This window comes from Seriola lalandi, unplaced genomic scaffold (genome assembly GCF_002814215.2).
Source record: "Seriola lalandi dorsalis isolate HSWRI2012SDOR001 ecotype SW California unplaced genomic scaffold, Sedor1 jcf7180002054972, whole genome shotgun sequence".
In the NCBI taxonomy this organism is placed as follows: Eukaryota; Metazoa; Chordata; class Actinopteri; order Carangiformes; family Carangidae; genus Seriola; species Seriola lalandi.
In genome coordinates, this window is record NW_019525660.1 from 1,639,727 (window position 1) to 1,656,757 (window position 17,031).

The 17,031-nt window shown below is 34.2% G+C and overlaps 2 protein-coding genes across 2 annotated transcripts in view; one reads left to right on the forward strand and one right to left on the reverse strand.

The window, feature by feature from the left end:
• Positions 1 to 8,158, forward strand: part of etfdh (electron transfer flavoprotein dehydrogenase) — a 22,612-nt gene extending 14,454 nt beyond the window's left edge. The window contains exon 13 of the mRNA XM_023397962.2: positions 7,449 to 8,158. Coding sequence (XP_023253730.1) covers positions 7,449 to 7,612 — 164 coding nt within the window. The 3' untranslated portion in view covers positions 7,613 to 8,158. The remainder of the gene's footprint in view (positions 1 to 7,448) is intronic.
• On the reverse strand, positions 8,045 to 15,207 carry ppid (peptidylprolyl isomerase D). The gene is made up of 10 exons (XM_023397963.2): positions 15,034 to 15,207; positions 13,784 to 13,924; positions 13,173 to 13,279; positions 12,673 to 12,861; positions 12,286 to 12,408; positions 11,620 to 11,726; positions 10,433 to 10,574; positions 9,836 to 9,922; positions 9,433 to 9,475; positions 8,045 to 8,691 (listed from the first exon to the last, which is right to left on the reverse strand). Exons 1-10 carry the CDS (start codon positions 15,116 to 15,118, stop codon positions 8,603 to 8,605), a joined length of 1,113 nt encoding a protein of 370 aa, XP_023253731.1. The 5' UTR covers positions 15,119 to 15,207; the 3' UTR covers positions 8,045 to 8,602.
• Between the last annotated feature and the right edge of the window lie 1,824 nt (positions 15,208 to 17,031).

The window sequence follows — 17,031 nt, forward strand, 5'->3', positions numbered from 1 at the left end:
AGGCATAAAAATACCAAAAAACGTCATAGTATACTATGGTATAAAATGTCATAGTATAGTAAGGCATAAAAATGCAAAAAAAACGTCATAGTATACTATGGCATAAAACATCATAAAAACATCATAGTACAGTAAGGCATGAAAATGCCAAAAAAACGTTATAGTATAGTAAGCCATAAAAATGCCAAAAAACGTCATAGTATAGTAAGCCTTAAAAATGCCAAAAAACGTCATAGTATACTATGGCATAAAACATCATTAAAACATCATAGTATAGCAAGACAAAAAAAGGTCATAGAATAGTAAGGCATAAAATGTAAAAAAAAACAAAAAAAAAACATTATAGAATAGTATGGCATAAAACATCATAAAAACATCATAGTATAGTAAGCCATAAAAATGCCAAAAAACGTCATAAAAACATCATAGTACAGTAAGGCATGAAAATGCCAAAAACCGTCATAGTATACTATGGCATAAAACATCATTAAAACATCATAGTATAGCAAGGCATAAAACGTCATAGTATAGTAAGGCATAAAAATGCCAAAAAAAGGTCATAGTATAATATGGCATAAAATGTAAAAAAAAAACAAAAAAAAAACATCAAAATATAGTATGGCATAAAACGTCATAAAAACATCATAGCATAGCAAGGCATAAAACGTCATAGTATAATATGGCATAAATATTAAAAAAAAAAAAGTCATAGTATAGTAAGGTATAAAAATGCCAAAAAATGTCATAGTATAGTAAGGTATAAAAATGCCATGAAAACATTATTATATAGTATTGCATAAAACGTCATAAAAACATCATAGTATAGTAAGGCATAAAACATCATAGTATAGCAAGGCATAAAACATGGTAGTATAGTAAGGCATAAGAATGCCAAAAAACATCATAATATAGTATGGCATAAAACATCATAGTACAGTAAGGCATGAAAATGCCAAAAAACGTCATAGTATAGTATGGCATAAAACATCATAAAAACATCATAGTATAGTAAGGCATAAAACGTCATAGTATAGTAAGGCATAAAAATGCCAAAAACGTCATAGTATACTATGGCATAAAATGTCAAAAAAAAAACATCATAGTATAGTAAGGCATAAAACATCATAGTATAGCAAGGCATAAAACATGGTAGTATAGTAAGCCTTAAAAATGCCAAAAAACGTCATAGTATACTATGGCATAAAAATGCCAAAAAACGTCATAGTGTAGTAAGGCATAAAAATGCCAAAAAACGTCATAGTATAGTAAGCCTTAAAAATGCCAAAAAACGTCATAGTATACTATGGCATAAAAATGCCAAAAAACGTCATAGTATAGTAAGGCATAAAAATGCCAAAAAACATCACAGTATAGCAAGGCATAAAAGGTCATAGTATAGTATGGATTAAAAATGCAAAAAAAACGTCATAGTATACTATGGCATAAAATGTTAAAAAAAAAACACAAAAAAACAAAAAAAAACATTATAGTATAGTATGGCATAAAACATCATAAAAACATCATAGTATAGTAAGGCATAAAACGTCATAGTATAGTAAGGCATAAAAATGCCAAAAACATCATATGGCATAAAATGTCAAAAAAAAAACATCATAGTATATTAAGGCATAAAACGTCATAGTATAGTAAGGCATAAAAATGCCAAAAACGTCATAGTATACTATGGCATAAAATGTCAAAAAAAAAACATTATAGTATAGTATGCCAAAAAACATCATAGTATAGTAAGGTGTAAAACGTCATAGTATAGTAAGGCATTAAATGCCAAAAAATGTTATTGTATAGTATGGCATAAAATGTCAAAAAAAAAACATCATAGTATAGCAAGGCATAAAATATCAAAGTATATTAAGTTATAAAAATGCCAAAAAACCATCACAGTATAGCAAGGCATTAGGGATGTCACGATATCAGAAATTTAGTAGTCGATACCTATACCAGTGAAATGCCACGATTCTCGATACCTGTTTCGATACCACGGTAAAAATTAAACAAAAAAAAAAAACACAATAAATTCCATGTACTCTCTCTTTCACTCCTTTATTGAAAAATACGAAAAGTGGCATGTAGCCTTCAAGAATTTAAAATAAACAATAATGTGCTAAAATATAAACAGTCAACTTTTATTGCACAGCTTTTGAACAATAGTGCCCTGAGACAAAAATAATGTGGAAATAATATATATAGTAAAATGAAACAACTTTTCACAAAGCAAAAAAGAACAGTGGCATGTAGCCTTCAAGTATTAAAGTAAACAATACTTTGCTAAAATATAAGCACTAAACTTTTTATTGCAGAGCATTTGAGCTGTGGTTTGGAAAATGCAAAGGCACCATTTACAAACGGGCTTTTTAGGGTCTATAATCAAACCCTCATCATCCGCCTTGAAAGCTAAATATTTCCGACTCTTGTGGCTTTTTCTTTCGATGAGCCGAGGTGCTGCAGCTGGACCAGGTTGTGTGCCTTAACTTGTCGCCATCTTCCATTTGTTATTGCAGCTAGACTGCAGCCTAGTAGTGGATGTTCCTCAGCCTCCCTTTGGCAGAGGCAGAGTATGTGCCAGAGAAACTGCTCAGATGTTGCCAGTGATGCAGTAATTAGTGTTAATGTTCTTTTACACAAGTTTTCGGTAGATTACTGTCACTTTTGAGGTAAGACCCTTTTGCACAGATAAGTTGCTCATACAGTTAATGACATCCTGCTTGTGCGCAATGAGACCTGATGCACGAGCAGGCGTGAGAAAACACTCATTTAACTGCCTCGCTCAATAGGATGTCAATCTGGTCACTTGTCGGTACTTTTCGGTACCTCCGATACCACGAAAAAAAAGGGTACTTTCCTGTTTTTTGCCACATGGCACTGACTTGGTACCGAAGTATCGGTTCTGGTGACAACCTTACAAGGCATAAAAATGCCAAAAAATGTCATAGTTTTCAATGGCATAAAAATGTAAAAATAAAATCATAGTATACAAAGGCATAAAACGTCATAAAAACAGCATAGTATAGCAAGACATAAAATATCATAGTATAGTAAGGCATAAAACATCATAGTATAGCAAGGCATTAGGGATGTCATGATACCAGATAATTTAGTAGTCGATACCAATACCAGTGAAATGCCACGATTCTTGATACCTGTTTCGATACCACGGTAAAAACGAAAAAAAACACAATAAATTCCATGTACACTCTCTTTCACTCCTTTATTGAAAAATATGAAAAGTGGCATGTAGCCTTCAAGAATTTAAAATAAACAATAATGTGCTAAAATATAAACAATCAACTTTTTATTGCACAAATTTTCAACTATAGTGACCTGAGACAAAAATAATGTGGAAATAATATATATAGTAAAACGAAACAACTTTTGACAAAGCAAAAAAAGAACAGTGGCATGTAGCCTTCAAGTATTAGAGTAAACAATATTATGCTAAAATATACAGTCAGTCAACTTTTATTTGCAGAGCATTTTAATACTCTGGGACATAAAAAAAAATGGACATTTAATAGATATAATAAAATTAAACAGCTATTGACACATCAAAAAAGAACAGTGGCATGTAGCCTTCAAGTATTTAAAGTATACAATACTTTGCTAAAGTATAAGCAGTAAACTTTTTATTGCACAGCATTTCAGCTGTGGTTTGGAAAGTGCGAAGGCACCATTAACAAACGGGCTTTTTAGGGTCTAGAATCAACCCCTCAACATCCACCATGAAAGCAAAATATTTCCACATGCATCTCTTGAGGCTTTTTCTTTCGACGAGCTGAGGTGCTGCAGCTGGACCAGGTTGTGTGCCTGAACTTGTTGCCATCTTCCATTTGTTATTGCGGCTAGACTGCAGCCTAGTAGTGGACGTTCCTCATCCTCCCTTTGGCAGAGGCAGAGCATGTGCCGGAGAAACTGCTCAAATGTTGCCAGTGATGCAGTAATTAGTGTTAATGTTCTTTTACACAAGTTTTTGGTGAATTACTGTCACTTTTGAGGTAAGACCCTTTTGCACAGATAAGTTGCTCATACAGTTAATGACATCCTGCTTGTGCGCAATGAGACCTGATGCACGAGAGGGGCGTGACAAACACTCATTTAACTGCCTCCCTCAATAGGATGTCAATCTTATGTTACTTCCTAAGAGGGTGACTATCAATCTCGTCATGTGTTGGTACTTCTCAGTAGCTCTGATACCACGAAAAAACGGGTACCTTCCCATTTTTCGCCACGTGGCATCGACTTGGTACCGAAGTATCGGTTCTGGTGACAACCCTCCAAGGCACAAAACGTCACAGTGTAGTAAGGCATAAAAATATCTTAGTACACTATAGCATAAAACGTCATAAAAACATCATAGTATAGTAAGGCATAAAAATACCAAAAAACATCATAGTATAGCAAGGCAAAAAAATGTCAAAAATCATCATAGTATAGTATGATATAAAACGTCATAAAAACATCATAGTATAGTAAGGTATAAAAATGCCAAAAAATAACATAGTAAAGTAAGGTATAAAAATGCCAATAAATTTCATAGTATAGTAAGGCATGAAAATGCCAAAAAAAACATCATAGTATAGTATCCATAAAATGTAAAAAAAAAAAAGACCTCATAGTTTACTATGGCATAAAATGTAAAAAGAAAAAAAAGTCATAGTATAGTAAGGCATAGAAATGCCAAAAAACATCATAGCATAGTAAGCCATAAAAATGCCAAAAAACGTCATTGTATACTATGGCATAAAATGCAAAAAAAAACAAAAAACAAAAAAAACATCAATATATAGTATAGTATGGCATAAAACGTCATAAAACCATCATAGTATAGCATGAAAATGCCAAACAAAGTCATAGTAGAGTAAGGCATTAAAATGCAAAAAAGCATCATAGTATACTATGGCATAAAAATTTTTAAAAAAGTCATAGTAAAGTAAGGCATGAAACGTCATAGTATAGCAAGGCAAAAAAACATCATAGTATAGCAAAGCATAAAAACACCAAAAAACGTCATACTATACTATGGTATAAAATTTCAGAAAAATGTCATAGTATAGTAAGGTATAAAAATGCAAAAGAAAATGTCATAGTATAGTAAGGCATAAAAATACCAAAAAACGTCATAGTATACTATGTCATAGTATAGTAAGGCATAAAAATGCAAAAAAATTTCATAGTATACTATGGTATAAAATTTCAGAAAAAAGTCAGTATATATAGTAAGGCATAAAAATGCAAAAAAATGTCATAGTATAGTAAGGCATAAAAATTTTTTAAAAAGTCATATTATATAAAGGTATAAAAATGCCAAAAAACATCATTGTATACTATGGCATAAAATGTAAAAAAAAAAAACCATCAATATATAGTATAGTATGGCATAAAACGTCATAAAAAGAGTCATAGTATAGTAAGGCATAAAAATACCAAAAAACGTCATAGTATACTATGGTATAAAATGTCATAGTATAGTAAGGCATAAAATACCAAAAAAAGTCATAGTATAGTAAGGTATGAAAATGCCCAAAAAATGTCATAGTATAGTAAGGCATAAAAATAAAAAAAAAAGTCATAGTATAGTAAGACATAAAAATACCAAAAAACGTCATAGTATACTATGGTAAGGCATAAAAAGTAAAAAAAAAAAAAAAAAAAAAAAAAAAAAAAAAAAAAAAAAAAAAAAAAAAAAAAAATGTCACAGTATAGTAAGGCATAAAAACATCATAGTATAGTAAGGCATTAAAATACCAAAAAACAGCATAGTATACTATGGTATAAAATTTCAGAAAAAGGTCATAGTATAGTAAGGCATAAAAATGCCAAAAAATGTCATAGTATACTATGGCATAAAGTGTAAAAAAAGAAATTAAAAAATCAATATATAGTATAGTATGGTATAAAACGTCATAAAAACATTGTATAGCAAGGCATAAAAATGCAAAAAAATGTCATAGTATACTATGGTATAAAATTTCAGAAAAAGGTCATTGTATAGTAAGGCATAAAAATGCAAAACAATTTCATAGTATAGTAAGGCATAAAAATGTCATAGTATAGTAAGGCATAAAAATGTCATAGTATACTATGGCATAAAATGTCAAAAAAGAGTCATAGTATAGTAAGGCATAAAAATACCAAAAAACGTCATAGTATACTATGGTATAAAATGTCATAGTATAGTAAGGCATAAAAATTCAAAAAAAAGTCATAGTATAGTAAGGTATAAAAATTTCAGAAAAAGGTCATAGTATAGTAAGGCATAAATATGCAAAACTATTTCATAGTATAGTAAGGCATAAAAATGTCATAGTATAGTAAGGTATAAAAATGCAAAAAAAAATGTCATAGTATACTATGGCATAAAATGTCAAAAAAGAGTCATAGTATAGTAAGGCATAAAAATACCAAAAAACGTCATAGTATAGTAAGGCATAAAAATGCAAAAAAATGTCATAGTATACTATGGTATAAAATTTCCGAAAAAGGTCATAGTATATATAGTAAGGCATAAAAATTCAAAAAAAAGTCATAGTATAGTAAGGTATAAAAATGCCATAGTATAGTAAGGCATAAAAATGTCATAGTATAGTAAGGTATAAAAATGCAAAAAAAAATGTCATAGTATACTATGGCATAAAATGTCAAAAAAGAGTCATAGTATATATAGTAAGGCATAAAAATTCAAAAAAAAGTCATAGTATAGTAAGTTATAAAAGGTCATAGTATAGTAAGGTATAAAAATGCCAAAAATCATCATAGTATAGTATGATATAAAACGTCATAAAAACATCATAGTATACTATGGTATAAAATGTCATAGTATAGTAAGGCATAAAAATGCAAAATAAATGTCATAGTATACTATGGTATAAAATTTCAGAAAAAGGTCATAGTATAGTAAGGCATAAAAATAAAAAAAAAAGTCATAGTATAGTAAGGTATAAAAATGCAAAAAAAATGTCATAGTATAGTAAGGCATAAAAATTTAAAAAAAAAGTCATAGTATACTATGGCATAAAAAGTCAGTGTAGTGAGGCATTACTATTATATTACATCATGAGGTGTTCATGCATGTTTTTTAATAAACAATATTGTTCATGCAGCTGGCAAGTTATGTGTAGTTTTACTTATTGAATAGATGTAGTGAATAGTACTTACGCCTAGGTCTCCTACTGCACTGAAGCTTTAGTGATGTCCCTCACCTGTAAGTTGCTTTGGTTTCTAGTGTCTACCTAATGAGTTAATGTAATGTAGTGACTCACTTGTGCCCCTTAGCTATTGGTGCTAAACCAGTTTTTGGATAAGGCAACATACAAGAGCATTTGATGATGCATTGCTGCATTGATTATTTGTTCCATCCATAATAGTAAAGTTTGTTGTTTTCCTTGGTCTGTTTTCTAACAAGTTTACTTTCTCTCTCCCAACAACTGTCCTAGGTGTGTACGAGTATGTTCCCATGGAAACAGGAGATGGTATGAGATTGCAGATAAACGCTCAGAACTGTGTCCACTGTAAGACGTGTGATATCAAGGACCCGAGCCAAAACATCAACTGGGTTGTTCCTGAGGGTGGCGGCGGACCAGCCTACAATGGAATGTGAACCGCATGATTTTTTTTTAAAACCATTTTTGTCTTGAAAGATGACTGTAAAGTACAATGACATTCAGGATGACAGTACTTGCCAGCAGGCAAATGTGCCTAAGTATTGAACTGAAATAACCATGTAGCTGTTTTTGAGAATATTAAAAAATAAAAACTCTAAAAAGGATATTGAAAAGAGAACTGTGTTGTCATAGAAATTCTTACAGGGATTATGGAAACCATTGAGATACGGGACCATAATGAAACTCAAAGAAGTCAAAATCAGCATTTTTGTAGTTTTGCAGTATCACTAATATCCACATTATGGGCATTTTAAATGTAAAGTGGCTTTTTTTTTTTTTTTTTTTTTTTTTTTTTTTTTTTTTTTTAAATAGTACTTGACCAACTGTAATAGTTGCATCAAAATCTATAATGGAACCACCAAACAAGCTCTTAAATTAAGGTTTATTTTAGCATTATTGCAGGTACATTTTGATCCACGTAGTACTGTACATAATATCATTGATAATATATCACAGTAATGAATAAAGAACACTTGACTGCTGTCCTTTGATTTATTGACCTCTGTAAAAAAAAAAAATAAAAACAAATGGATGTACTGTATGTCGCAAAGGGCACTGTATCAAAATGTCTTCTAGGACATGATACAACACGCTGAACTGCTTCAAAACTACAGAACAATGCCAAGTGTAAACCTATTTTTTCAGAGCAGTGGAGTCAGCCACACATCAATCTAATGTTCAAACTATTCATTACAGTGAACACGCTTGTCGAAATGAAGACAGCTTAAAACGTACAATAGTTATTCCCTTGTAAGAATACAGACAGTGAAAAATGTGCCGGGTGGAAAACATGAAAGAACCTGTCAACTGAAAACACTGTACCTGGTTACAGACTTTATCTGTGTTAAGTGCAGCTTCCCCTGTAGAGATGACTTCAAATATTGATTAACGATATGAACAATTCATTGCATCATTAGGTGAAATTTTCAAGCAAACATTTTGGCATAGATTTTCTTCTCTTTCTCCTTCTCCTCCTGGATTTTAAACTGAACTCTCTTCATCTCGTTGCTGATAGCTGTCAAGAGAGAAATCGGATTCACTTAGTTTATCAAACACCAAACTCAACAAATGAATCAAAACTGGAAAAAAAAAGGAAAAATATTTCCCCTTGAACGCTGAGGTTTCCAACATTGTTTTTCAGCCCGTGTGTGTCCACTTTGGCACATTTTGTCTGTCTTTCTGCACACTGTCAATTTCACTTTAAAGACAGCTTACTCCTGAAGGCACAGGGAGAGCATGAAGTGCACTGATAGCGCTTATCTCCTTGCCAGCAGCCAATAAACTGCAGCTTAAAATATCAAAAGAGCAGTGCTCTAGATTTTCAGAGAGCTTTATTTCACCCAGTGCACTTAAGCTTTTACATATTGGAAGATGTAATACTCCTAAATTGTTCCCTAAAACAACAAGTGCAGGTATAATAAAAGCACACAATTAGACAATAATATTATACTATTCATAAATAAATGTCTCATGTATTTGACTTTTCTATAACCTAGATATATACCACATTCTTAATGTTATGGTCAAATTGTCTCCTTTCAAAATGTGAACTATGGTTACACTTGGCTCTCTGTACTAAAGCCCACGTAACTAATGTGTGAATATGCATGAAATGTAAAATTAACAAAAATGTGTAAATGAGCTAGGAGGGGGAAAATACAGTATTTGCTACATTCTTGGCATGATAACAAATCACAGTAAGGCTCTGCAACAAAAGGCAGAACAAACAGAAAATGCTGAAGATCAAATTCCTCACCTTTGTCTTCTGGAGCTTTCTCCTGAGCTTTCTTCAGATCAGTCTGTCGAATGAGAAGCACAGAAAACAATGTCTACGTCAAGCTGCCGTCAGATTCAATGCACCTGGATTCAGTCTCGTCTAAACAAGAAATTTAAGGGTGAACTAAATAAGAGGAGTTACTGCTTTCTGTCAGCACACAATGGTTGTTTGTTTTCCAATGATACTATTGAATCAAACATACATATGGTACAAACAAGAGTCCTGTGCTTCTAACGCTGTATGAACTGAGGACATTGTCTATCTATACAGACAATAACATATGTACATTTTGAACTGTGTCTAATACAAAAGGCTCTCAGTCTTTGAAATTATAATTTCTCAAAAGCCACTGAAGAGACGGAGGAGCTGTTATGGATGTTACCATGGCTTTGCTGTATTCCTTTAAGCCCTGCCAGGCCTGGGCCCTCCGGAAAAGCGCTTTAGTGTTCGCTTGGTCCAGCTCTAGAGCCTGTAAGACACAAATGAAATACACATCAGAACATAAAGTCCCTCTTCCTTGTATGTTAATTTTATCAATTTTGCAATATCATTTGAAGAATTTATTTTTGCTATTAGATTCCCTCAATCACTGATTAGGTAAGATAGGTCCAACCAAGGATTTATTTAAGTGCACTTGCACATAAATGAGATTTCTGGGAAGTTGACGTCATGTCTGGAGTGACAGCGATGACAAGACTCCAGGAAGTCACTGCTCAATTAGTGTTTTTTAAAAAGTTAAAAGGGTGCTGGTGGGAAAATTTTGTTACCTTTGGACAGAGTCAGGGAAGGGCTAGCTGTTCCCCCCTTTTCCTTGTCTTTATGCTAAGCTACAGCTGCTGCCTAGCTTCATATTTAGTGGTATTGATCTTCTCATCTACTACTAGGAAGGCATTGATTCTAAGCATGGGGAGCCTGAGTGGCACATGAGCTGTAAACTAATGAGCGTGTTATGTTAATCATATGCTCTGGCCTATGTTACCTCACTGCAGCTGTCCAGGGCATCTTGCCACAGCTGCATCTTCAGCTTGCAAGCTGCTGTGTTGAGGAAGCAGCTGAGGGCTGTGGGTTCCAGTTTCAGCTGCGCATCCTCCTCCAGCTGATCTCCACTCACCTCCAAGTACCTGCAGAAGTAAAAATCAGGCTCCTCGTTGGTGACAGCAATGACTGATGTCAATAGAAAAAATGTTGTTGAGCACTGTTAAATCTCAACTGTCAAACAGGTGAAACTGCAGTGGGATGATCAAAGGAAGGTGCCTGAATCTACTACTGCTACCTTTTTTTAAAAAGGCAGCAAAGTATTTTAAAGGCGCTGAAGGTCATCTGCAACATTTAATGGTTATACTGTATATGACCGGCAGTTTGTTGTCATTCCCTATTCACAAACATTCTCGCTGAACAGCAATCTGTCACAATATGATTTCTGCACCCTCTTCCTCCAGTTTCTTCCTTCTCTATGAACTTAATTTTCAAAGGGTGACCATATTTAAATGCATCTTCTTCCTGAGAGACACACTTCATCTAATAGAACGAGCAGTGAAAACAAGTGTGGTTTCCCATTTCAGTTTTAAAAAGATAAGGCAAATCCCATAAAAAGAACAGTGATTTGAGCCACTAACAAGTCTCGTCTGTGCAGCTTCATATATCTTATTCCTCTGTACCATAGACCTCCATCATTGTCTAAAAAAATATTAAAAACACATAAATGAGCCACACTGTTGCACTGGGTGACATTCAATGAACATGGAAACTCTAGTTCATTTTGAGTCAATCCCACATATACCATCCTGCTGCCAGAAATACTCACTAGTGCATTTTAATCCATAGATGGAAACAGCCGCCAACAAATGCACTTATTACTATTTGAGTAAAATTAACTAAATTCTGCTTAACTCTTTTAGGGAATAATTTTGCCTTTTTTTTTCTTTTTTTTTTTAGAAATGAAACTATGCAAGCGTAACTCATTCATGTCTTCAATAGGAGCAAACTGGTTTGGAGCTGAGAGCAACAAACAGGCTGGAGAAGATCGACAAGTGTGTTGTTGGTTTTGGTCTTTTCATGGGATTTCTAATAATAATTAAGATATCCTTGTCTTGTAAATGTGTTCATTACTTGTTCATTTTTGATTTTGACTGAAAGTAAACCACACACAGTGCCAGTATACATTACCTGAGGGCTTTGCTGTATTTGTTGACAGCAGCTTTCCAGTTTTGATTCTTAAAAAGGTTGTTTCCAATGTTCTTGACGTCCTCAGCGACAGACAGAACTTTATCGACCTGAAAGTGAAAGTACAACTGGAGACTTAAATTCTTTACTTTGAAAACATGGCTGATGTCATGAAAAATAAAAAAAACATTTCAGTCTTTTTGTTGTGGGGTTGGCTATGATTTTTATTGGTCATGACAACAGTGTGTTCAGGGTGCAGCCTGAGTTCTGAGAACACAAACACATCGCTTCATCAACAGGGCAAGAAACTCAATCGTTCAGACAGTTTGTAAACAAAACATTTAGCCAGACAGTCTAAACCACTTAATTTCAAGATAAAATCGAAAGTGACCACACCAAAAATGTTTGTAGGGATCCATCATCTCTCATTTTGAGGCCAAGCCCTTGAGTTTATTTAGTAACTGTTTTCCTCTGCTTCAAGTGTTTTCTATGCTAAACATGTCCTGGATCTTGATATTGAAATTTATATTGATCCTCTCATCTGACAAACATTTTCACATTTCCCCAAATGCCAGCGTGGCCCTTTAACTCAGGCCTGCAGAACAGTCTGATGCTATCTGCCAAAGTTCACCTGTGTCCTTGAAGATCAAAGACCTCACTGATACTTACATCTTTAAAGTCGATGTCAGAGTCCTCAGGGAAGTCTGGATGGGTGTCCCCTGATCCATCGCTTGGTGCAACACCCCAACTGTCCCCGTCCTTATGCTCACCACAGTCTGCTACGATACATGGCTGCAAAGACAGATATGAGCAGAAATTTTAGACAGAAAAAATGTAATTTAAAGAGCAGAAAGTTCTCAGAGCCATTTCATTACTCTTACATATAAATATGATTCAATCCAGTTGACCGCAGATTTTTAATGTACTGTGCAAAGATGTTTTGGTCTGTATATGAAAAATATAAAATAAAGAAGACAACAACTGAAAGTATCATCACCATGGCCGTAAAACAAGTGCCGCTAGGCGACAGCTTTTTTTTTCGCTGGAAATAATTACCTTTACAGGGGCATCATCTTGAGTGTCAATCGACTCCAACATTTTTATGATCCCAATCCCTTTCAAGACTTGTCCAAAGACCACATGCTTTCCATCTAAGTGTGGCGTGGGGACAGTAGTGATGAAAAATTGTGAGCCGTTGGTGTTTGGCCCAGCATTGGCCATGCTTAGTAGACCCACTTTGTCATGCTACATGGAGAAGAAAATACATCATTACACGATAGAAAACACAGTCGTATCATAAACACTTGGTGAAGAAAATTTCAACACAAGTCCAAAAGAAGAGGACAAAAACAAAAATTCTAGTATACTCTTAAGCAAAATTAGTCAACAAGAATTCAGGTATGACTTTTATTTTTCAAGTGATTAATTTAGAGAAAAATAACTGCTTAGAGTACAAACAGCGATAGGTTATATGATGATTGAAGAAACCCCAGAACCTCTTTAAAATCTCCTGTAGTGGAGTCGTACAATGGGGATTAAAGTGATAGTAGTTTTACCATGTAGTGGAAGTTTTCATCCTCAAACTTCTCCCCGTAGATGCTCTCTCCACCGGTGCCATTATGGTTGGAGAAGTCACCTCCTTGGATCATGAATTTCTTGATGACTGCCAAAAACAAATTTACAGCCAAATTATTTTTATAGATCAAACGGACTAAATGTCTGCAGTGCTTCAGGCTCCCTATACTCATATAGGGAGTATATGAAAACAAAAGCTAAAGAAAACAAAAGCTCAATTAGTCTATTTAAATCCACTTACTTTTCATTTTATATAATATACTTCCTCATGAGTCATGACAACTGAAACTATCCTTATCTGCCTTTTGGGGTCACAAATTTAATGAGGAAACCTTGACCTAAAATTAAAGGGTCACATCACCTAAATATTTTCTCACTCACCCCTTGTAAAATGTTGCCATGCATATAGTTTTATCTGTCAATGTTTTTTTTAAAAAAGGACTTCAGGATCCAAGAAGCTACACAGCTCAGCGCACTAGATGTCCTTTCAGCCACTTCTACACAGGTGTTAGTTCATGTGCGTGAACTAAAACTTCAAGGTGTCCCTCCAAACTCAAATGTCACATTATATGCAGATATGAAGGCTCTTTACTTCTGTGGAATGGGCATCCTTTGAAGTGCAGCGGTTTCCCGGTTGATTTGCCAGTGCCTTTCTCTCCAGTGCAGAGTGCCCGAAAGTTCTCAGCAGTCTTGGGAGTGATATCAGCAAACAGCTCCAAGACTATTCGGCCAGCTGTGGACAGAAAACCATTCAGTGCAATGTTACTGTACAAGTTTAGCCACAGACTCTGACTAACTAAATCACGTACATTATAGTCTACCTGGAAATAATCTGGATTAAGTTATCATAGACAGATGAGTTAACAATTAATGGAGAAACCAACATAAAGTGTCTTAGTAGGGTGTTGGTCCACCATGTGCTGCCAGAACATCTTTAATGCACCTTGGCATTGAGTATACTAGTCTCTGGAACTCTACTGGAGGGGTGAACACCTTTCTTCCAAAGGATATCCCCTCATTTGGTGTTTTGATGATGGTGGTAGAGAGAGCACTGTCCAACAAGCTCCCATGGGTGTCCAGTTGAATCAGAAACAACTGGGCGTGTTCAGCATTTCTATACCTTCCTCAGAGCATGATTGGATATTGAAGGCTTATTTGTACCATGCAGTGCACCTGTGTGGAAGCATCTGCATTTGTTATGTTTCTTCGCATATATTCAAGTTTTTCCTTTAATTTATACTCAACTTGCACCTTCACATAGAACAAATTATGATTGTTACATTATTGATATCTTTCCTACATTACAGATTTGAAAGTGTAGCAGGATATTAAGGTATTCAAGAGGCATTACAAATAACCTAACAATCCCAAATATAATCTGCAGAACAGGCCTTCCCAAGCTACAGTAAAATATAGTATCTTTTAGTAATATTTAAATGACATAGCTACAGTAAGTTAAATAATCAGTAATTAACCAAAGGAATCCACACATATTATAAGCACTTAGCAACTAGATTACAGTGGTATAGCAAAGTTAAAGTTAAAAATTGGCTACATTTACAAGTCTTACAAGACAAAACAACCACACGTGGTTCATGCACTCAAGAGACAAGCTCTCTAAATGGGCCTGCTCGTAATAAAGATTAGTAAGCTCTACCAAATACAAACATCTATATTTCACAAACTAACCAATTTCTAAATTGTAACTTTTCTAGGTATTGGTAAATTAATCCGTTTCTAATAGTCACTGGAACGAGCCAGGGTGGCGCTAAGCTAACAAGGCTAACGGTTAAACTGACCACAGAGAACTGTTAGCCGACATTAAATAGAAAACGTTCCGACCTTTTTCTCCGTCGATTTCTACATCGAAGAAGACACGGGGGTTCTCAGGGTTGGAAGGCTTGTCAGACGGTGTTGGGTGAGACATTTTAAGGACAAGGCGATATAAGACACTTGTTTCAGCTAGCTAAAACCCCGGCCGGTGCACTGGAGCGGGTTAAGCGAAGAAGAATGGACTCAATAACCTCCGGTCAGAAATCTTCAAAATAAAACCCTGCAGATCAGAATGCACATATGAATAATGGGGGAATGAATAAATAAATATTCATATAGTTTAGTTGACACAAAAAACAGGAAATAGACAGAGCACGTTTCACTAATTACGTCTTTTCTAGGGGGTAATCATAAATCTGAGACTTAAATCAAACTTCCGGTCATGATTTTCAAAATAAGATCTACATTGAGGAACGTCATCACAGGATAATTCAATTAAATTAGGGTGATTTTTCTTTTCACAACACACATTTACCAGTTTAAGTAGGAGTGAACAGTGTCGACACAATTCTCACAGTATATGTAAATTTATAGCACACTACAGTATATTGTGTGATAAATTGTCTGAGAAATCAATTGAGAAATTGCCAGATTAAATAGCCAGAAAGGATACGTTTTTTTTTTTTTGGTTAATCCAGCAAATCAGGGCACTTCATCACATTGTTTTAAACATATAAAAAACGAATATTACCAGCAGTTGTGCTTGATTTGCAGCATTGTCCAATGGCCCAATATTTGTATTCCAGAGATATTAAAGGGACAAACATCTCATTATAAACAATATCAAAATGTTGTGAAAGTGTTAGTGGTCTAAAGTGAACTTTTGGACCCCACTGAACTTTGCTGACACAGAACACACACACACACATTGTCTCAACAAAATTCAACCACAACATCGCCTCAGGGTGGCTGTCAGATTGACTGCAGCCATATTGTATTGATGGTATTACCAGCAAATTGATCCCTCGAAATTGATGTCGGTGTAGCTCATTTATGAAAATGCGTAGTTTCTCTTGTGATAAACAATCTGTACATTTATCTACACCATATATAAGTGGATATGATTGCTTTGGCCGTGGGGATGGATTACCAGGTGTCTCTGATATAGGAATCAAAAGTCCATGTCTGTGACACTGTTAGAGTGGAGAGGGACCTTCTGTGACTAATACCAACTTGGTTGTTGCTGTTCGAGACATTCTCAGAATGTTTACAAAGACTTATTCAACTATTTTTTTGTCGAAGCTGTACACTAGTTTAGACTTCCATTGTGAATTACAGCAACCATAGTTGTAGTGCTGCCCGACCTGGAAAATTTGTTTTTTCTCCAAGCGAGGGAATAGAATATTTGCAGTTCGCATAATCCGGAATAAAATTTATCAAGTTTACTTTCATTTAGAATCATGCACAGTACACTCACTAATTGCTCTTTAAAAAAAAAACAAAAAAAAAAAACAATTCTGCCCCTACCTGGTATTAAAGACAGTTCAGTACCCTATGAGACCCTGTTTAGTCTCATAAAACATGGTCAATTTATTTTTTGAAAACACAAACCTCACAATTAAGTCAGATAGCAGCACTTCAAAGATATAAAGTAGTAGATATGGAGATGGTGAAGCAAAGTATGATTGAAAAAGATGCATTACCGAGATGGAAAAAAAGAGTTTTTAGCCTATACTATGTAATAATTGTGAAATGCACTTATTTAACAATGAAATCTTGAAATTAAAACAAATTATGATAAAGTGAAATTCAATTTGTTAAAAATTTTTTTGCTGTATTGTTAATATATCACAGTCTGTAGTTCAATGTAAGCTGATTCAGAGGAAATGCTGCCACATTGTAGTCAAACATGAAACTGCACCTTTATTTTTGATCAAGGCTCTTCTGCTTATATAAACATTACAGCTACAAAATAAGCCTTTTGTGATCAGTATGATCATAAGAACTCAGAATTGATTAACAGTACACCAAATGCTAAAATAATAAAGTTAAATTCACAATTTGTTA